The following is a 22,079-nucleotide window of genomic DNA, read 5'->3' as shown; positions in this document are numbered from 1 at the left end:
CTTACGAGGCTAATCCTCTGCCTGCGGCGCTGGCACACTGGGTTCTAGTTCCAGTTGCTCCTCTTCCAGTCCAGCTCTCTGCTGTGGCCCGGGAAGGCAGTGGAGGATGGCCCAGGTCCTTGGGCCCTGCACCCACGTGGGAGACCAGGAGGAAGCACCTGGCTCCTGGTTTCAGATTGGCGCAGTGCGCCGGCCGCTATGCGACGGCCGTAGCGGCCACTTGGGGGGTGAACCAACGGAAAAAAAGGAAGACCTTTCTCTCTGTCTCTCTTTCTCTCTGTCTAACTCTGCCTGTCAAAAAAAAAAAAAAAAAAAAAGGTAGGTGGCTGTGTGAAAATTACCATATTCTATTGACTTATTCTGGGGTATAAAATCATTTCCTCATGTAGTCTTCAGTTGGACCACAAAACCTAAAGGCTGGTACTATGGGTAGTGGGTAAAGCCACCGCCTGCAGTGCCAGCATCCTATATGGGTGCCAGATCGAGTCCTGGCTGCTCCACTTCCGATCCAGCTCTCTGCTATGGCTTGGGAAACAGTAGAAGATGGCCCAAGTCCTTGGGTCCCTGTACCCATGTGGGAGACCTGGAAGAAGCTCCTGGCTCCTGGCTTCAGATTGGTGCAGCTCTAGCAGTTGGGGCCAACTGGGGAGTGAACCAGCAGAATGAAAGACCTCTCTATTTCTCTCTCTCTGCCTCTACTTCTCTCTCTGTGTAACTCTTTCAAATAAATAAAAATTTAAAAAATAATCATAATAAAGTAAAATAAAACCTAATGATCTTGCACATGTAACAATTCAACTCACATGATCCATCAGAGGACAGTAGCTGGAAGCAATTTGGGTACACAGCGTGGAATAGGTCATCTTGTCCAGTTTGCCTAGAAGTCTTCGGAGGGTGACCAAGGCCCGAATTACAACAGTCTTGTCTTTGGAAGCGAAGGCACCCAGGATGGCTACTAATAAGCTGCAGGCATTTTCTATCTACCCAGAAAAGGAGGAAAACGGTGGGATTCAGAAACAAGAAGGAGACTTGAGCCAGCATAAGTGTGTACACCTCTGAGTCTAGCCAGCACACCATGCTGTGCTAGAACCGACTCATAGGAGTCAATTGTCAAAAATGTTGTAAGCTGACTTTTAAATAAAAGCCATTAAAATATAACATTAAGAATTAAATAAAAATACTCAAATGTCATTACTTCCTAGTTATTCTGCTATATTTTGCTATTATTTATGCTCTTGAATTTATTTACATGTAATGTATTTGAATGGTGAGAATATAAAATAATGGTTTGCCACTGGGTATTTCTCTCAATCTGTTTTAGGTAACATCCTTGTGAAATCTCAAAATAAGGCATGGTTTTAATTATACCAGAGAAAATGGCCTTATCTCCAGAGATGTACTAAGTACATGCAAAACATGTACCAGCACTCCCTTGGCATGCGATCTGTGTAGACATGAGAGCTGAGTGTGGCTGCTGGGGCAATTTTGGCATTCAGCTACAGAAGACAGCCAAGTAGAATGGGAGCAAAAGGCAAATACACAAAAGGAGACACCAAAGAAAACATTTGAAAGGGGGAGGGGCAGAGAAAACAAGTACAGGAAGTTTATAAACATTATTTGCAGTGCATAGCTTAAAGGAGTAGGGGAAAAAGAGATAAGGATAATATTATGGCTAGAGGCCACTTGTAACTGGCTGGAAAGTTTTTTTACCAAAAGTATGTGTTGCTTCCACCCAGATTTATCTCCAGTGCTTCTCTTTAATTCTCCTAGCTCTCTTGGTCACACACTCTCCCTTCAGTTGTCAGCAGCACTGGGAAGAGCACTGGACAAAGAAAAATAACCTACTGCTTACTGAAAGAATATGCCTTGTTAATAAATCCATTAGCTGTTGTGATTTTTATGCAAAGCAAACAGACCATACATTTTGTCATTCTAAATGAAAAATGAATGTTCACTGACAGAATTTAAGCTTTCAGAAACTAAGTCAATAGATAAATAAGGACTACTTATTGGATTAGATTAGGTTAATTTATTAGGTTTATTAAGCAAGAATGTTCATGAAGGCCAAAGAAGATAAACACATTCTGGGTGCAATAAATAATTTTCTAGAAAAGCATTAAGTTGATAAAGCCACTAAACTGGCAACACATCCATTGTATTCAACTCAGTTTCCTGAATGGTTAAACACCAGGCTTTGGTATTGCTTCTGATATCTAGAAACTGAAAAGTCTCAGTTTTCAGCAGTAAGAATACTGAGCAACGTCCAGCTCACAGAGTAAGACTTTGATGGTGCTGGCCGACACAACTCATGCTCACATACCTCATTGATAACTGGGGCCATGCTGGCCAGTTTCTGAAGGCTCAGTTTGCAAACCGCAGGGTTGGAATCATTGACCCAGTTTCTGAAAAGGACCAGAAATTCCTCTGGGAATGGGTCCCTGAAGAAGTTATTCAGAAGCTGAAAGAAAGAAGTTAATCTCATAAGCAGAGGACAGGTCAATCGCATTTCTGTCTGTCATAAAAACCCAAAGTAAAATTAAACACAAATCACACTGGAACTCCAAATATTCACATGTATCGCTGTAAAATAAGGCTACTGAAAAATGTTTGTGGAAAATGGAATTTAAAATATACATTTAAGGGTGGATGCTTCGCATAGTGGTTAAGGTGCTGATTAAGACATCCTCATTCTACACTACAGAACCCGCACTTGATACCCAGATCCACCTCCTGATTCCAGCTTTCTGCTTGTACGAATGCTGGGAGTCAACCCGTGATAGCTTCTGCCACCCATGTGGGAGACATTTACTGGGTCCCTGGCACCCAGTTCTGGCCCCTTGAAATTGTGGGCATTTGGGGAGTAGGTCCAAGAATGGGAGCTATTTCTCCCTGTCTGTATTTCAAAGAAATCAATATATGTTTTAAAGATAAGTTTATTTGGTCTAAAAATGTTTTAAATCATTGCATGACTTTCATATATATATATATATGGTTTCCACAAACTTTTTGAACACCTTTGTATACGCGATTTCAACATTTTTTTGGCACCAAAATAAACTTCTAATTCCACTTTCAAAAAATCCATGTGAAGCAAACTGGTATTTGTACTCATAGAAATGGAGAAAGCAAGTTCTGGTTGGCAATCAGCTGGGTGAGTTTCCTGTAGAGTATGTTTTTATTATTACTTTAAAGTTTTATTTATTGTGAGGGAGAGAGAAAGACAGGGAGAGACAGACACAGAATTCCCATCTGCTGGCTTACTCTCTAAATGTCTGTGATTGTTGGCAGGTCTGAAGTCAGAAGCTGGGAATGTAATTCAGTACTCTGATGTGAGTATCAGAAACCCAATCATTTGAGCCATCCCTGGATGACCTAGGGTCTATACAAGCAAGAAGCTGGAATCACAAACCAGAGTCTGCTATCAAATTCACGCACTCTTATGTGGGATGTGGGTGTCTTCAGCAACTTAACTCCACCCCCAAGCTAAACTCCTGCCCATGTGTGTATTTTTATTTGCTAAGAACTGATGTTTACTACAGGCTAGGCACTATGCTAATATACGAGGATATACTGATGAGTGAAAGACTCTCAACCTATAAACTGGAGTGTATGTGATGACTGGAGAGACTGACAGTATGTAACATATATATATATATATATTATAGTACATAGTATATATACTCTTACAATAGCAATTGTATAACGATGCCAATCAAATGAAAATAGTTTCTAACTGCGATTGGTACTAGGATAGAAAGTCACAAGATGCCACAAGAACATTTATAGAAGTACTGAGTTTAGATATATCAGGGTAAATGGATTTTATAAAGAGTGATATTTAGGTTTGAACATGAAAGCGTAGTGGCATTAGCTAGATCAAGTGTCCAGGGAGGGTTAGCCAGGTACAAAAGCCTTGGAGTAGATGGATCAGGGTGTGTCTGGGCACCTGAATGAGGAACACTGGAGTGAAGAAGGAAGAGAAGACAGTGGTGGTGAGGCTCCCGGGCATCCAGGGAAGGTGGCCCAGACCTGGAAACCAGCCAGATGAGGTTTAGTGGCCAGTGCCCAAAATGAGGACATGCTTATCATGAGCCTTCACGCACCTGGTAACTGGCAGCCAAACGTGCATGCTTTTAAAATGTCAGTTTTATGAAAGCACGCTTTCCAAGAAAGAATTTAAGATATTGCTAAAATAGATGAAGTGCACAGAGAGAGCGTGACACAATGAGAGGAAATGAGAAAGAGGGGCAGTGAATGACAGGAGAGGAGAGGAGAGGAGAGGAGAGGAGAGGAGAGGACACACCTCCTTTTCAAACTTCCAAGTAACTTTTATGAAAATTACATACCAGATCAAAAGATACCAACAAATGAAACATTTAAAACAAAACATTTAAAAATAACTTTTGAAAAAATATGGTATAATAAAAGAAGTTTAAATGAAAAAATAAAGTCTGTAAACTCTTGGAAATTTAAAGAGCCCTCCAATTTGTGGATCAAAATGTTTAAGCATAGAGGGAAACAAACATGCAGCAGGAGTTACCACAGAAACTGAAAAACAATAAAACTGTTCTATAAGAAAATAAATATTTATACTTAGTTGGAAGTAACTGCATCACTTGGCCTAAAATAATTTACCTAAAAATAAATGCTAAAAGGAACAAAGAATTTGCTTCCTGAAATCAAGAGAAACAAGATGGCAACATAGTAATCGAAATCACATGACTGTCAATTAATTTTAACTATAGAATTCTTCCAACATTTTAAGGATATATGATTTACAAGATCCACAAATTATTCAGTAGTGTAGAAAAACATTGGGCATCGCCTAATTGATTTTTAAATACACTAGAAATACTGTACCAAAACAGGAGAGAATCCAACATAATAGATAAATGCAGAACAGAATTGCTGTTAAATATGAACATGAAAATTCTTAATGAAATGCTAACAAATCAATTTCTACATATTCCTAGTTTATACAATATTGCAATGATAATTTTAATAGTAGGCTGTTTGTGAATAGTGTATATCATTAAGTCGTATAAAAAACATCACATTGTTTAGAGTTAAAATAGTCAATAAAATTCAATATTTCAATTATAACTATAATAAAAATCCATAATGGAACCAGAATGGGGTACTATCACCATGAATATTTAAAACTGTGCAGCAAGATGGCTGAGAAGGAGAGGCCCTGCTCACATACCCTCCCTCCCCCTGACACACATATCAGAAATAATTTTACAGCCATCCAGAAGCAAACATAGCTTTTCAGGGGCACTGGGATTTAGGCACAAGGCCCAGAAGCCTTGATGAAACCTAATATTGAAGAGTTTTTTTTTTTTAACATTTATTTGTTTATTTGAAAGGCAGAGTTACAGAGAGGCAGAGGCAGAGAGAGAGAAAGGTCTTCCATCCTCTGGTTCACTCCTCAAATGGCCACAATGGCTGAAGCTGGACCAATCCAAAGCCAGGAGCTAGGGGCTTTTTCCAGGTCTCTCACATGGGTGCAAGGGCCCTAGGACTTGGGCCATCTTCCACTTCTTTCCCAGGCACATTAGCAGGGAGCTGGATAGGAAGTGGAGCAGTCAGGACTCAAACCAGCACCCATATGGGATGCCAGCACTGCAGGTGGCAGCTTTACCACTATGCCACAGTGCCTGCCCTGAGAGGAGGGTTGTTTTGAAAAGGCAAACCAACAACCACGTAGCAGGCTTCCTATGTAGTCACAGTGCCAGACCCAGAAAGGATCATATCCTACTCTGGACTGACTATAGCTCTGTTTGGCTTTAGCCCTTCACCAGATCCATCCTTCAGACAAGCTGGGAAGAGTCACACTCACTTGTTCCTGGGGTGATTGTCCTGCTGACATTGATCTTAGCTGTGGACCCTGAAGTGGCCCTATGGCTAGACTAGAATCCAGCCCCTCTCAGAGATGGCCAGCTTGATGACCTGTTGGTGACATGCCCATCTATGACCTTGCAAGTGGACCTGCTAATTGTTCCCACAAAAATCCTGAAACAGTCCTGTAGCTCAGCGCTAGCCCCTTTCAGCTTGAGTTTAGTAGCAGTCTTGCCTGCCCAGAGACTTGCTGGGTGATGCACCTATCTACGCATCTAAAAGATGTGATTCTGGCTGTGGGCGCTGAAGCATCCTTGTGATTCTGTCCTTATTTACAATGGTCTGGGTCCAGTCCTGTTCAGGGATTTATCCAGTGGCATAGTGGGAGTCCCCTACTGCAACCAGAGGGAGTCGTTGTGTACTTGCTAACATGTGTGCCATCTGTGCCCTCTGAATGAGGCCTCTCATCACAATGCCAACATTATTGACTAAGATTTGGAGATAATTCAGTTCATCCAGTGATCAGACAGGAGCCATGCCTGTTTGAGTCCCTGGTGATAAGCCCAACAACAGCAGGTCCCAGCATTAAAGGATCCAGCTCAGCCTCCACTCATCCACAATCCCAGGGGTAATCTCCTCAACCTAAGAATCCAAAAGAAAGATGTGTGCTCCCACAAACCATGTGCGCATCAGTGGACACTGCTGTTCAGAAATAAAGTGGACATTAAAAATCTTTATTGTTCATAATATGTAGGCACAAAAATGTATACTCTTTTCATATTTATATTAGTAAAAAATAGAAATAACAAGTATGCATGGATAAATTGGCATAGGCATTAAGGGTAGTATTTAATTATCACTGGCCTAATTGATTGGCTATATCAGTAAAATACACATACTGTGTACTGAAAACAATCCAGGGCCAAGTGATCTCATAGTATGCTAGATAACTGAAGATGCCCAGAATCCAAATTGGAGGAAGTGGTACAAGAATGTGGTCATGACTGAGAACCTGGAAGGGTGGGTGTGCCAGCCTCCTGTAATAAAAGCATTCATGTATTCATGCCAAGAAAAGCAATCCGTTTCCTTAAATGTCATCCATCACATTGATGGTGCTAATATAAATTATATGTAGTTTGTAAATTTCTATTGAATGCATCATTTTGTGGAAACTCTTATTTAAGTTATGTTTAAACCCTTTTACTGTTTCTATATACATAAATAGTAATACAATGAAAACATGACTAACAATAAAATTAATGAGAGATCTAAATGGCTTAAGTACTTTTGAAAACCAGTGATGATTTCCTATGACAATGTCCAGTTAAAATGATTTATGTACATGTGTACTTGTTAAAGCTTTAGAAGTAGAGAATATTGTAAGTGGGTGTCTTTTATAGTGCATTAAAACTTTCGTTATAATATTTGAAATTATCTTAAATGTTTTAAGATATTAGACATCACACCTTAGGAAATACTTGCCTATTAAAACACTGTCTTCATGGAAAAATTAGACTTCGTTCAGAGAAGTATTTTATAAGAAAAAAGATTTCCGTAATTTGCTTGACTCCAGTAGGTATTAGAATATGTAGCAAAATATCTATCTACTAAGTAAAATGGTTCCCTGTCTTCATTTTACCATTATTTCGCTGATTCCTTCATTCTTTCCCCTTCACAACAGTCTGAAGTATCATCCTGTTACCCTCATCTTTAGTATATACAATTAAACATCCATGTACTTTGGGGCCACCACAGTGGCACAGCAGGTAAAGCCACCAGCTACAGAGCTGGTAACCCATATGGGTGCCGGTTCGAGTCCTGGCTGCTCCACTTCTGATCCAGCTCTCTGCTATGGCCTGGAAAAGCAGTGGAGAATGGCCCAAGTCCTTGGGCCCCTGCACCCATGTGGGAGACCTGGAAGAGGCTGATCTGGCTTCAGATCAGCGCAGCTTTGGCCATTGTGGCCAACTAGAGAGTGAACCCGTGGGTGGAAGACCTCTCTCTCTCTCTGCCTCTCTTTCTCTCTGTGTGTAACTCTGATTTTCAAATAAATAAATAAATTTTAAAACAAGCAAACAACCACCCATGTACTTGAACAGGCTTGCAGGAATAGATGAACTGGTACTACAAGTCATTAGTGTTTGTACCGAGCCGCATCTTGTAGAAGATAAAAGCCAGTTCCTGAGGCAGTCTAAAGGATCAAAACATGTCGCATAATCCAGATCTAACTGTACACCCCACCCACCCCCAACCTAAGATATTTTTCATTATCCCAATCCATCGTAAGAAAAAATATTCAGGGAGGGAGATGTGAGGCTGGAGCGGTGGTTGATTTGATAGAGAATGAAAATTAGGTTGCTCCTAGCATCCTAATAAAACTCACTTCAGTAAGGAATATTGTTGTGATGATACTGTCTTCTGACCTTCTAGGACCTTCCACTGAGATCTTGTAGAGATAATGTAAGGTCTCTGGAAACTGTGGAAAGTTATAGTCACTGAGAGTTCTGCAAAAGAGAATGAAATACTGGATTATCTTGGAGGACGAAAAGACATTCTACATCAGCAAATGCTAATAGTGACAAAGAGAGAACCATCCTCATATCTTGTGCCTTTCAGATAAAAAAAGACTTTAACATTCAATCCTCATCTAAGGCAAAGTGCACCCCACTGTTGCAGTAACACAGACCCTGGGGAATTGTGATACCTGGGTCCTTGTCACCATCTCTTTCCTTACTGTTACTTTTCTTTCTTTTGTCTCCAATTCCTAACCAAATTTCTAGCACTCACTTCAAGATGGCAGTACAGCTCATCTTTGTGATTTGGGACTATGCCCTTCTTTCGAATGCATAATAAAAAGGACAGTTTGGTACAACGCTGTGTCACTTAAGAAGAGAAGTGGTGAGCTATGATTAGCGAAACCATTCTCCATAACACACTTGGACTGGCCTGGATCAGATTGGTCGAGATAGGATTGGGAAGGAGGATGTGACAAAGTTTCCATCGCAAGACTCCAATTTGGTCTTGTCTTTCAGATCAATGCTTCTTAAACTATAATGTGCATGCAAATCACCTGGAAATTATGCTAATGCAGATTCTATTGAGTAGGTTTTGTGCTGCGCCTGAGATTCTAAATTTTTAACTCATAGGTGTTGCTGGGACAGCTGGTCTGTAGACCACATTTTGAGTAAGAAGATTAAAAAAATACTAAGGACAAAATGAAAATTAGTGGCCACTTATAAGGTGCAAATGTACTAACCTTTTACAAAACAGGATGTACTCCTGAACTATATGTGCCAACGAGTTGTTTGCAAAGCACCAAGAGCCCATAAAGCATACTATACTTTCTGAATCAGCCACAACTTCAAATGGTCTGGAATGTTTCCAAGGCTTTGTAACCTGATTCTTGATCATGAAATCTGATCTCTATCATCAGAAGCTTGCTATGTACTAAAGCACTAACCAGGAAAACAAAGCAAAACAAACCCTTTCCAGTACAAGAAAAATGAAAACACTCTTCTGTTATTTTCCCAAAATTTATTTGGCTCCTTGAGCAGAGCATTTCATCAGCCCTTTTAAAAATGGGAGCACATTTCAAACTATGATGCCTTTAAAGAAGTAATCAGCTAACATCAGAGGGAACAAAACGTCCTCACTTCTAGTTCTATGTACAAGTATCTGAAAGACAAACCTGCTTTGTAAAGGGAGGGCCACTGGCCATCTGCATCATCAAGAGAAAAGAGGGTAGCAAACGTCAAAATAGACCCAAATAAAAACTGCTCAAAATAACCAAAGAAGTAAAAATCAAACGGCAATTCAGATCGTTAAGAGACATTTGGAAATTGTGGTGTAAACTGATTGTGTTCCACATGGCGTAATTGAAAAAAAAAAATGGACAAGGTGGGATAGAGACCAAGAATCCTTTGCAGAGGCCCCTGTTCTTACTTGGCAACGAGGTAGACCCCATGATGGTGATAGAGAGCTTGGGAAAACTGGTTCCAGCAGTTCTTTTTCTTTAGAGCTATATCCACATTTTGCAATCCAGAACAGTTTAGCAGAACTCTCAGGGCATCTTGTGCGTAGCTAAGGCCCAAAGAAAGGCAGAGTCATCACCTGACGGTGACATCACATAACAGATATCACCGCCCGTTTGACCCATCTTGGACAGGACACAGATGGTGAGGAAGGGGGATGCTTCAAAGGAAGGAGTTGCTAAGTGCTCTTTGTTGACCCTGATTAACAGTGCATAAGATGCGTGTCCAAACTGAATCTAGGGTAAATCAGACAACAGCTTATTGGTTTGGGTTATTTGTCAGAAATGTTTGATGTGATCACTTGCTAAAGGTGTGGGTTTTCTTTTGTGGATGCTTTGTGGGTCTCATCTTGGGCTGATTTGGTGTATGCCTGCTTGGAGGACGAGAGTGGATTGCCTATCTTAAAGGGACTGAATGTGTTTTAGAGCTCTGCATGGCTTTGACATCCACACCGGATAAGGGCAAACAGCTCCCAGCTGAGTGGAGATTTCCCTGCAGGGCAGTGAATTCAACTGCATTGTATCCTCTTGGGCAAAAGGGAATTGCTAAACTCTTCTCTATGTGGACAGATGACAGTGGAATGTTTTCATAAGGCACACATCACATTCCAAACCACAGAACAACTTCACAGCTCACGAAGTATGTTTGTGCACACTGCTGCATCTGAAATGCACAATGACCCTGAGAAGTGACTCCCAGAGAGTAAGTAAATGGCATAGCTTGAATGTGTCTGCCTTGGATCCAGTGTCCCTCCTTGTTCTCTCCCTGCCTGATGTGACAATGACTGGCTTTGATGTGACAGTGCATGTGGCAAGCATACACTGAGCTCTGTGATAGTAGCTCTTTAGTGCTACAAACACACATTCAAGGAAGGGCTAGCTAACTTCTACGTACTCAAGGGTCACTTTTCTGAAGGCATTTGACTCTTCATAAGAGAGAAAACTAATAAACGCATGCACTGAACACAGGATTACACACAATCCCACATAAGCACAAGGGAGTGGACAGAGTCTACAGCTGGATGCTTCTCTTTTTCAATCTGAAATAACCAGCAGTGTCTCACAGGGGCCTGGCCTCTGGCATCAGTCTCAGCTCAGTGCTGTAGAAGAGCTGAAGCATGAGGGCCACCAAGAGCTGCGGGAAAAACTGGGCCACTGCTTTCTTGTAAGAGCCAACAGGGAGCAAAGTGCACAGGGCCTGGGATGCCTGTAAAGGAAGGAAAATAGAGTTAAAAAAGGAAACTACCCCCCCCCCCCAAACCCAGTCTTGTTGAGCAGAGTAAGTAGCGAACTCTTCAATCCGTCCTGTGGTCTCCTTGAAGGAAACCTGAAGCATGCATGTGTGTGCACTCACTCCACAACAGCCATTAAGTTGATTGTGAGCCAGGCACTGTGCCAAGCATTCTCTGGCAAATCACTATTTCAAACCAAACCAAACCCTTGGCTGCCAAATCACCAGGAAGCCAGCCACTCCTCAAAGAAAGTATATACCCCAAGGTTCCCTTCATAAAGGCTCATGAAGAGTGGCCCTGCTAAGAGCCTAGGTCCTCGCTATGCTGAAACAATGCGGGGAAATGAGAGGCTGAAAGAGTGGCAGACCAGGCCACAGACGCGTTACAGACTGACCACTACAGCACTCACCACATCAAGGACATAGTCCCACACCTCACACTAGCAATGCCAACTGATTTCTATTGTATCCTGTAAGACCTACATTTACTTCCAGGAGTGGTAATAGTGATCCTTGACTGATACACATTGACGGACACAGATGAGATTAGGTCTTCACATGCCTATAAAATTCTGTATGATCTGACCTGCGGCTCTCTCTGACATCTCCCACACTGGGCCCTTGTTCAGTTCACTCAAACTCTGGCTCCTTGCATTCACTGACTACCAGGTAAGCATCTGTCACCTCAGTGCTCTTGCCTTTCTTTGCCCAGAACTTGCCTTCTCAGATGCTCTGCAAGGATCAGACCCTCACCTGACTCGGGTCTCTGATTAGGAGTCTCCTCAGCTGAGAAATCTGCCCTGATGAACTTATTTAAATATTGTCCGTCCCTTTCTTATTCCCACATTTTCTTTGAAAGGCAAAGAGACAAATGGAGAGAGATCTTTCATCCATTGGCTCATTCCCCAAGTGCCCATAATAGCCAGGACTAAGTCAGGCCAAAATTAAGGGCCCAAAAATCAGTCTGGGATTCCCACATGGGTGATAGGGACCCAAGTACTGAAGCCATCACATACTGCCTCCCAGGGTGTGTATCAGCAGGAAGCTTGATTAGAGGAAGAGCTAGGATACCAGCCAGGCACTCTGATATGGGATATAGGCATCCCAAGCATCAAGTTAACCCCTGCACCAAACACTCACCCCAACTTTATAATTCCTCCAACATTTAGAAGACCTAACATGTAACACACTTATTTGCTCATTGGCTGTGTCTCTAATGAGGATGTAAGCACTTTCATCAGGGCATGGCACATAGTAAGCACTCATTAGATATGTGTTGGGTGAATGGATGCATGATTGTCTGTGTGCAGGCAGGAATTTGCATGAGCAGAATATTCCAGCGATGGAGAAACATGCATGTCATTTACCGCCACAGGCATCATGTTGGTAGCATCAAGAGAGAAACGTCTCCTGTCCATTTGGTTTTCCTCCATTTCCCCAGGCTTTCCTTTCAGTATCAGCAGGATTGTCTTCAGCACGTGAGGGGCCACACTTGACTCAGAGCCTGCCGCTTGCCACATCAGTATCACCGTGCTGCAACAGAGCCCCCCCACCCTGCAGTGAGGATCATGTTTATTGTTTTTCTACTTGGTACAGTGAAATCAGGAAAGGGGTCTTGGTTTTACATTTCTGTATAGCATGCACACTGAAGGCAAATCCAGAACACCCTGAGACTGCTATTTCCAAATGACCCTGTAAGCCTCCTATCCTCAAAAGTAGATGAGGAATTTCCCATGGGAAACACAGTGAGTAAGTCTACAGGCTCATTTCCTGCTGCTGGTGAAACGCCTGTCCAGCTCATTGCCAAATGCTAACCAACTTTCTGTACCGCCGACCCTCTCTGCTGCTCTCACTATGTGACCTTGTTTGCTCAAAAATGTTAGAAAATTTAAAAGCAGACATAAGAATATAAATTAATAGATAAAATAAACACAGATAAAATGTTTATAACCTTAAACAAATAAAAACACTAATGAACTGATGAAAAATAAAAACAAATACTGAATTTGGAGGGGTGATCCTTTTGCCAAATGTCAATGTTGATTAGTGACACAGATATGACTAGAACACTGGCTGCTTGATCTTCAACTAGCTCATTCCCCTACAGATTTGGTCACTCTTAAGATTTTTCTTACGATTGGTTGTATTTAAAGTGCTGAATGTTTCTACATCAATGCATTCCTGATACCTTGTCAATTCACACTGGGTTTTGAAGTCTATTGTTCAAGATTTCTGCTGTAAGTTCTTAAAGTGCCTAATCTTCTGGAACATGGACACACCCAGCTCTGTACAACCCATTGCCAAACTGCTGTCGCCAGCAGGGCTCATGCTTAGAACCACATCAGACCTCAAGTGCCCTGTCTCATCCTCTCCTTGTTTATTTCTGCTGAATGGTCAAATTGTCTACATGTTTCTTTGGTTTATCTTAATTCCAGATCCTGGTCTTTTCTGTTTTCATACTCACCTCTCATCTCTTTTTTTTTTTTTTTTCTTCTTTTTTTTTTTTGACAGGCAGAGTGGACAGTGAGAGAGAGAGACAGAGAGAAAGGTCTTCCTTTGCTGTTGGTTCACCCTCCAATGGCCGCACCATGCTGATCCAATGGCAGGAGCCAGGTGCTTCTCCTGGTCTCCCATGGGGTGCAGGACCCAAGTACTTGGGCCATCCTCCACTGCATTCCCTGGCCACAGCAGAGAGCTGGCCTGAAAGAGGGGCAACTGGGACAGAATCCAGTGCCCCAACCGGGACTAGAACCCGGTGTGCCGACGCTGCAAGGCGGAGGATTAGCCTAGTGAGCTGCGGCGCCGGCCGCCTCTCATCTCTTAAGACCTGCTGGTGACTTATTTTTTTAAAGATTTATTTATTTATTTATTTGAAAGATTATACAGAGAGAGGGAATGACAGAGAGAGGTCTTCCATCCATTGTTTCACTCCTCAACAAGCCATAATGGCCAGGGCTGAGTCAGGCTCAAGTCAGGAGCTAGGAGCTTCCTCCAGGTCTCCCAAGAGGGTGGCAGCAGCCCAGGCACCTGGCCCATCTTCTACTGATTCTAGGCCATTAGCAGCGAGCTGGACTGAGTGGAGCAGCTGGGACACCAACTGGCATCCATATGGGATGCCAGCATCACAGGCAGCTGTCTCACCCACTGTTCCACATGCTGGCCCCTAGTCTTGCTGGTGACTTCTTTTATTTTTTTATTTTTCTGACAGGCAGAGTGGACAGTGAGCGAGAGAGAGAGACAGAGAGAAAGGTCTTCCTTTACCGTTGGTTCACCCTCCAATGGCCGCTGCAGCTGGCGTGCTGTGGCCGGCGCACTGCGCTGATCCGAAGGCAGGAGCCAGGTGCTTCTCCTGGTCTGCCATGCGGGTGCAGGGCCCAAGCACCTGGGCCATCCTCCACTGCACTCCCGGGCCATAGCAGAGAGCTGGCCTGGAAGAGGAGTGACCAGGACAGAATCCAGTGCCCTGACCGGGACTAGAACCTGGTGTGCCTGCGCCGCAGGCAGAAGATTAGCTTATTGAGCCGCGGCACCAGCCGCTGGTGGCTTCTTTAGTTAAATTCAGCTGGTTCTAATTATGCCTGCTTTCTGTATCTCCTCAACACTCATTATTTGTGCTGGACTCATTGGTAAATTGTGTCTTATTTCCGTGAGGGTACATTCCTTCTCCTTAAAAAAAAAAAAATGGGCAAGTAATACTTTACACACAGCAGGTGCTTTGTTCCTGAATGAAAAACACTGAGTTTTATGAAGATCTTTCTAGAACAATTATGAATAGCAAAATATTATGTGACGTTAAAAGTGCCTAAATCAAGGTAATCTTTCCATCATATCAATAAAGCTGTATAATTTGTTTAGAACTTTCATAAACATTAATTCAGACATCTTAAACCTCTTTGGAATGGAAAGGACTTTCCACTTTTCACAGATGAGGGAATTGAGCATCCTGGAGATTTGCAAGGGTCAAGGTTGAGATGAAATTCTGGTCTACTTGTTTTCAAATCTAGATCCCAATCCATAATATGGCTTCCTAACTTTTACAATGCTAATAGTAGAGAACATCTTTATTTCCAATGCACAAGTTATAAGAAAGGAGTGATGTGATTTTCTAAGCTTTTTAAGTGTCTTTAGTTTCATGTTGTCCTATAAGCTTACATTAACATTTTTAAATTCTTAACGTTTTTTTACAATTTTGGATCATGAATTTCAGAGTAACAGTTAAAGACAGAGAATTCCTAATTATATTCAAGTTCTTTTATTTTGTTATTTTATTTGTTAGTTTACTGGCCTTCATAGACTAGAAGACTCTGTATGTTTTTTTTTCTCTAGAAAAATGGGTAAATTCACAAATTAGAAGGAAAACTCATAACCACCTTGAAGAAAGGTTTGTTCCTACAGGGCATGAAACCAAGTACAACTTAGAGTCTTGTGTATGCAAAGAGACGTTGATCGTTTCCTGGGGGTGTGCTCTGTGCAGTATGCTGTATAGGGATATGAATAACATGCTAGTATCTGGTCTTATTTGGGGTTTGGTTTGTTGTTTTCTAGCTCCTTTTGATGCACTGATAGCTCATTGATTTGATGGCTTTATAATTTTCTGGTGTTTTTTCTGTTTCAGGAAAAATAAACCAGGCCTGATTCTGATAGCTCAGGCCTTGGACACAGGTCTATCTCATTGAGGAGACGGTAAACAAAACTCGTGAGTGGCAGGAACAGGGAAACCTTACTTGTCAGCTGGGACTGGGTAGTCCATGAGTTGAAAGATAACCTTTTTGGGTGAAGTACGTGTCAGCAAGGTGATGACCCGCAACAAGGCTTGCTTCATATTATGAAAAGAATTCCCACTCAATTGCTTATAAATTGCATCCACAATCTTAGACACCTAGAAAAGAAATTTCACAGGTTAACAGGAGGCTTCCTTCATGGCCCCCTCTAAATCAAGGAATATTTTTGCATTAAAAATTCAATCTTTATTAAACTGAACAAGACAGGAACACATAAATAAGCATCGCCATAAAGTGTGTTTGTGTGTATGTGAGACCATGTAATTTTGATAAGGAAAAAACCTGTGCATATATGGGTAATGAGAAAATACACATTTTTTGAAGAAAATTTTACTTTGAGAGGGGGCCGATTTCATTCTAAAAGACATGAGTTCAGTGTAGAAAATACCTGCACAATCAAAATACTTGAAAATAGAAGAAATGACCAAGAATAAAAATGTAACAATATACTAAAAAACCTCTGAAAATTAAATATTTAAATCTATATATTGAAAGGATTAACTGCACATCAGGGGATATCCTGATGGTAAGAAGTAAGCCATAATCTTGCAAACTCTACTCAAAGACCCCATTCCAGTTTTGTTTTTACCCTCTCTATTTCACTCATTCTTAAATAAGGATAGTTCTTGCTAGACCTGTAATTTGCTGTCAACATCAAAATTCACCCAGATCACATATTTTGAAAATACTCTTCACTTATTCTGAAGTTGGTTTATCCAAATTTCTACTACATTGCAGTGAATCATACATAATTCAGTTCTTCCACTCTACACAAAATAAAAAAGTGAATGAAATGTTAAATAGCATGAGGCATTCCTCCTAGCACATGCTACAAGGTGAGCTTGCCATGAGAGACATGAAATATTGTTCTTCTCCTTGACTGTAGGTTTTAGAGCTGCTCCTCATTGTCCCCTACCTTTGTTAAAGGCAGCAAATCTTTCAAACAAATTAGCTATGCCACTGGGTGCTCAATTATGGAAAGGATTATCGGCTTTTATCCCCAAGGAAAGACTTGATGTGGTAAATCTATTTAGATCACAAGCCCATAATGCTATATATGCAACTTTGGGATATTTTCAATTATACACAATTTATCCTTATACTGGACCTTAGAACCTAACCTTGTTTAGGACAAGACCATTGTATGTGGTCCTTCAGATGTTTGTAGGAGCTGGTGTGGGATAATTTAAGTTGATGATCTTCATTTGGTTCTGTTTTTAGGAGTTAGTGATTTCACTGTAGCTATTTCTACATATTTAGTTTTCTGTTAGGTGCCTCATCCTCCCCAGATTCTTGGTATGGCTTTATCTAACTTCCCTTTAAGTGTTTTCTCTTATTCATTATAAGACATGGGAGGACTCTATTTTGCCAAGGAGCCGTCCAATGCTCTTAAGTTTTTCCTCTAGTTGTGTTTTTCCTACAGAATGTTCCTGTATCTAGTAGCATGGGGAATTTTATATGTAGCATTATGCCCCTTTTCTTGCAATTGAACTTAGGATAGCTCTCAGCTAATTTCAGTCACATTGGACTGAAATGTCAGAGAGAGAATTTAGCCCTATGTCATTATCAGGGCTGATTTCTTGCACTTATAACCTATACACATGTACAGAGATCCATGCTTAAAAGACCCTCTATGTTTGTGTAAAACTTTACCTTTGTCATCTTGAAATTTTAAATAATTTTTATCATTAGGCTTGTTTTATAAAGCACAAGGGAATAGGGGAGATATTTGTGATATGTAAGTCTACAGTGGTTCCTGCAGTCCCATATGTAGTGTTCACAAAACTCTATGAGCATAGAATTCCAGTGGACCAATGATATGGGGGAATTCACTGAAAAACAGAGTACAATATAAGCATCTTATTGAAGCCTCATCTGCTTAGTCCCAAAAATTATGAAAAAGAAAGAAAGAATAAGATGTGTTCTAGGATTTAAACATATCCCACAAAAGACATGTGTTGGAAACATTGGGATTACCCCTACGCAATCATACAGAGAAGTGGGAAATTAAGAGAAAATAATTTGATCTTGAGGGCTGTTGTTAGCGTGTAGGTGGGTTAATTATGGTGGACTAAAGACAGTTTAGCCCCTTCCATTGGCTTTCATATATTCTATTTTGTCCTTCTTCCTAAGCTGTGAAATGACACAAAAAGAAGACCCTCAACAGGTGCAGGTCTCTCAATCTCTGACTTTCCAGCCTCCAGAACTATAAGAAATAAATTTCCATTTTTATAGATTACCTGATCTCAGGTATCCTATTAGAGCAACAAAAAGCAGACTGAGGCAGAAATATATAAACCCTCTCCCATTCAGTCCTTCCTTACTCATCAAAGAGTTGAAGGTTAGAGAATGCTAAAATATGTCAATGATGAGAAATGAAATTAAAATAATCAGTTTTAGTTAGTGTTTTCAGTCTTCTAGGAAGAATGAAATGCTATGCATTTATGATCTATGAAGTTATTTTGGTGATTATATAGTTAGTTAAATGCTCTTATATGTACATTTATAAATGGTATTGCACAATATAAATATGGGTATTGAAATATATACTAATAATTTTAAATTTTGGCTGGGTTTTTTTTTTTTTTACTTAGAAGACATTAAATAGAAAATAAAAACCATGAAGACCTGAGAGAAAGGGGTAGGGGACAATATGAAGGAAAGGAAAATACTTAATAGCTATTTATTTAAATAATTTTTAAAAATTATTTCCTTTGTTGGCGCTGCGGCTCACTAGGCTAATCCTCCGCCTAGCGGCGCCAGCACACCGGGTTCTAGTCCCAGTTGGGGCACCGGATTCTATCCCGGTTGCCCCTCTTCCAGGCCAGCTCTCTGCTGTGGCCAGGGAGTGTAGTGGAGGATGGCCAAAGTACTTGGGTCCTGCACCCCATGGGAGACCAGGATAAGTACCTGGCTCCTGCCATCGGATCAGTGCGGTGCGCCGGCCGCAGCGCGCCGGCCGTAGCGACCATTGGAGGGTGAACCAATGGCAAAAGGAAGACCTTTCTCTCTCTCTCACTGTCCACTCTGCCTGTCAAAAAAAAAAAATTTCCTTTTTTTTTTTTGAAATCTAAAGAGAGAGATAAAAAGAGAGATCCTCCATCCATTGGTTCGCTCCTTAAATGCTAGCAGCAGCTGGGGCTGGGCCAAGCTGAAGGCAGGAGTAGGGAACTCCATTCAGGTCTCCCAAGTGGGTTTCAGGGACTCCAGTACTTGAAATATCAACCTGCTGTCTCTAAAGTTTCGCAAATTGGAAGCAGAGCCAGGACTCAAACCCAGGGCCTTCAGTGTGGGATAAAGATATCTCAACCAGCTTGTACTTCTGTAATTTTTTTCCTATTTTTATTTTTTCCTATACTGTGCAGAATAAGCCTCATGCTTCACTTTGCACTGAGCCCCACAAATTATGTAGTGACCTTATAACAAGCTAGGTCCTTGAAAATTTTTCTTTAAGAGCTACACATGAGATTTTAATTATAGCTGTGTGATGTTATTATTAATGTGTTTATTTTAATAATTTGAGCAAATATGACACATAATCTGATTTAATATGTTTGGTAGTTAAATTTTCATTAAATTATTTTCTAAAATTTCCTGTATTCTTGAAATATTTAATATGTCAAATAAAAAATACAGTGGAAAGCCTTAACAATACACTGTGTGAGGAAGAAGAATATTTGAATTAGAAGACAAATCTTTGTAAATTTCTCAATCAGACCAAAAAAAAGAAGAAATTAGAAAAATTAAAATAAGCGTTGAAGATTTATGGAATACTATCAAACAGCTCAAAGAAGGGCTTAGGAGTTCCTGAGACATGGAAATAGAGAACTTACTAGAAGGCTATTCAGTGAAATAATTATATCTTTCCTAATTTGGAGAAAGAAAGGCATGTCCAAGCACATAAACCACAAGAGCTCCTAACAGACCAAAGAAGATCTTTACCATGACACTTTGCACTCAAATTTTCAACAGTAAACATAAAGAGAAGAATCTAAAATATACAAAAGAGAAATGCCAGATTACTTTCATAGAACCCCCAATTAGACTCACAGCTGACTTCTCATCTGAAACCCTACAGGCTAGAACAAAATGGAGACACATAGTGAGTCTTAAAAGAAAAAAACTGTCAACCCAGAATACTGTACCCTAAAAGGTTCTCATTTATGAATGAAGGTGAAATAAAGACCTTCCAAAACAAACAGAAATTCAGAGAATTTGTAACCACACATCCAGCCTTAAAAATGATGCCTAAGTATTTCTACACATGGAAACACAGAAAGATAGTCATAATTATGAAAGATTGTGAAGGCAGAAAATCCCTCAGTAAAAGGACAAAGGAAATCCAAAGCAAACAATAGGAATATTACAGAAAAATGGCAGGGCTATGTCATTACTTATTAATAGTAACCTTGAAAGTAAATGGCCTAAATTCTCCAATTCACATATACAGACTGGCTGAATAGATTAAAAATGAGAACTATCTATTTGCTGACTACAAGAAATGAATCTTATCAACAAAGATACATGCAGACTGAAAACGAAAGGATGGAAAAAATATTCCATGCTAAAGTAAAGTAAAAAGGAGCAGGTGTAGCCATCATAATATTAGACAAAATAGACATTAACACAAAACTGGTAAAGAAACAAAGAATGGCATTATATAATGATTAAGAGATTGATTTAATGGGAAGATATGACTATAATAAATGTATATACACTCAATGCCAGGGTGCCTGGCTACTTAAAACAAACTTTAATGGATTTAAAGTGAGGCATAGACTCCAATACAATAGTAATGGACTACTTCAACACCCCACTTTCATTAATTAACAGATCAATTAGACAGATAATTCACAGAGAAACAGAGCTATCTATCATCTGGATCAAATGAACCTACCTGATATCTACAAAATTATCTTTCCACAGTTGCAGAATATAGATTCTGTTCATCAGTGCATGATCTCTAGGACAGAACATATGTTAGGCCATAAACAAGTCTCATCAAATTAAAAAAATTGAAATCATACCATGCATCCTTTCTGAAAAAAAGAATGAAGCTGGAAATTAAAAATTAAAGAATCTCTTGGACATATGCACACACATGGAGACTGAACAATATGCTTCTGAATGAACAATTGGTCATAGAAGAAATAAAAATGGAAATCAAAAAATTTCTGGAAATGAATGAAGGTAACAGCACAACATATCAAAACATGGGATACAGCAAAAGCAATGTTAAGAGGGATGCATATAGAAATTAGTGTCTACATCAAAAAATTATAAAGCTACCAAATCAATGAGCTATCAATGCATCTCAAGGAGCTGGAAAACAACAACAAACCAAACCCCAAGTTAGTAGGAGAAAATAAATAATTGAAATTAGAGAAGAAATAAACAAAATTGAAATAAAAAATACAAAAGATCAATGAAATGAAGAATTGATTTTCTTAAAAAATAAACAAAATTGAAAATCTACCAAAAAAGAGGGAGAAGACCATAATTAGTAGAATCAGAGATGAAAAAGGAAATGTAGCAACAAATACCCCAGAAATAAAAAGAATTACTACATGAATTACTACAGGATTACTAGAATTACTATCAGGAATTACTACAAATACTATATGTCAACAAACTGGAAATTCAAGAAGAAATGAAAAAATTCCTGGACACATACCATCTACAAAAAAATGAGTCATGAAGACATAGAAAACCTAAACAGACCAATAACTAAGATGGAGGTTGAATGAGTAATAAGGATCCTCCCAACAAAGAAAGCCAAGGACCAAATCGCTTCACTGATGAATTCTACCAGACTTTCAAAGAACTAATTCCAATTCCACTCAAGATATTAAAAACAATTTAAAGGGAGGGATTTCTCTCAAACTCCTTCTATGAGGCCAGCATCACCTTAATTCCTAAACCAGAAAAAGATACAAGAGAGAAAGAGAACTATAGACTCATATCCCTTATGAACATAGATGGAAAAAATCCTCAACAATGGGGTCAGCGCCATGGCTCACTTGGTTAATCCTCCACCTCCGGCACTGACATCCCATATGGGTGCCAGGTTCTAGTCCTGGTTGTTCCTCTTCCAGTCCAGCTCTCTGCTGTGACCCGGGAGGGCAGTGGAGGATGGCCCAAGTGCTTGGGCCCCTGCACCCACATGGGAGACCAGGATGAGGCACCTGGTTTCTGG

The 22,079-nt window shown here is 40.3% G+C and overlaps 1 protein-coding gene across 6 annotated transcripts in view; it reads right to left on the bottom strand.

The window, feature by feature from the left end:
• The window catches only part of MROH9 (maestro heat like repeat family member 9), a 107,706-nt gene that overhangs the window by 28,215 nt on the left and 57,412 nt on the right, over positions 1-22,079 (bottom strand). For all 6 annotated transcript variants that reach the window (XM_051857125.2, XM_051857126.2, XM_051857124.2 and 3 more), the window contains 7 exons: positions 15,827-15,981; positions 12,470-12,635; positions 10,936-11,078; positions 9,784-9,921; positions 8,225-8,345; positions 2,321-2,458; positions 804-980 (listed from right to left, as the gene is read on the bottom strand). In XM_051857125.2, coding sequence (XP_051713085.1) covers positions 804-980; positions 2,321-2,458; positions 8,225-8,345; positions 9,784-9,921; positions 10,936-11,078; positions 12,470-12,635; positions 15,827-15,981 — 1,038 coding nt within the window. The remainder of the gene's footprint in view (positions 1-803; positions 981-2,320; positions 2,459-8,224; positions 8,346-9,783; positions 9,922-10,935; positions 11,079-12,469; positions 12,636-15,826; positions 15,982-22,079) is intronic.

This window comes from Oryctolagus cuniculus, chromosome 7 (genome assembly GCF_964237555.1).
Source record: "Oryctolagus cuniculus chromosome 7, mOryCun1.1, whole genome shotgun sequence".
Lineage (NCBI taxonomy): Eukaryota > Metazoa > Chordata > Mammalia > Lagomorpha > Leporidae > Oryctolagus > Oryctolagus cuniculus.
The sequence above is the reverse complement of the archived record's forward strand: the minus strand, read 5'-3'. Positions and strand labels throughout refer to the sequence as shown.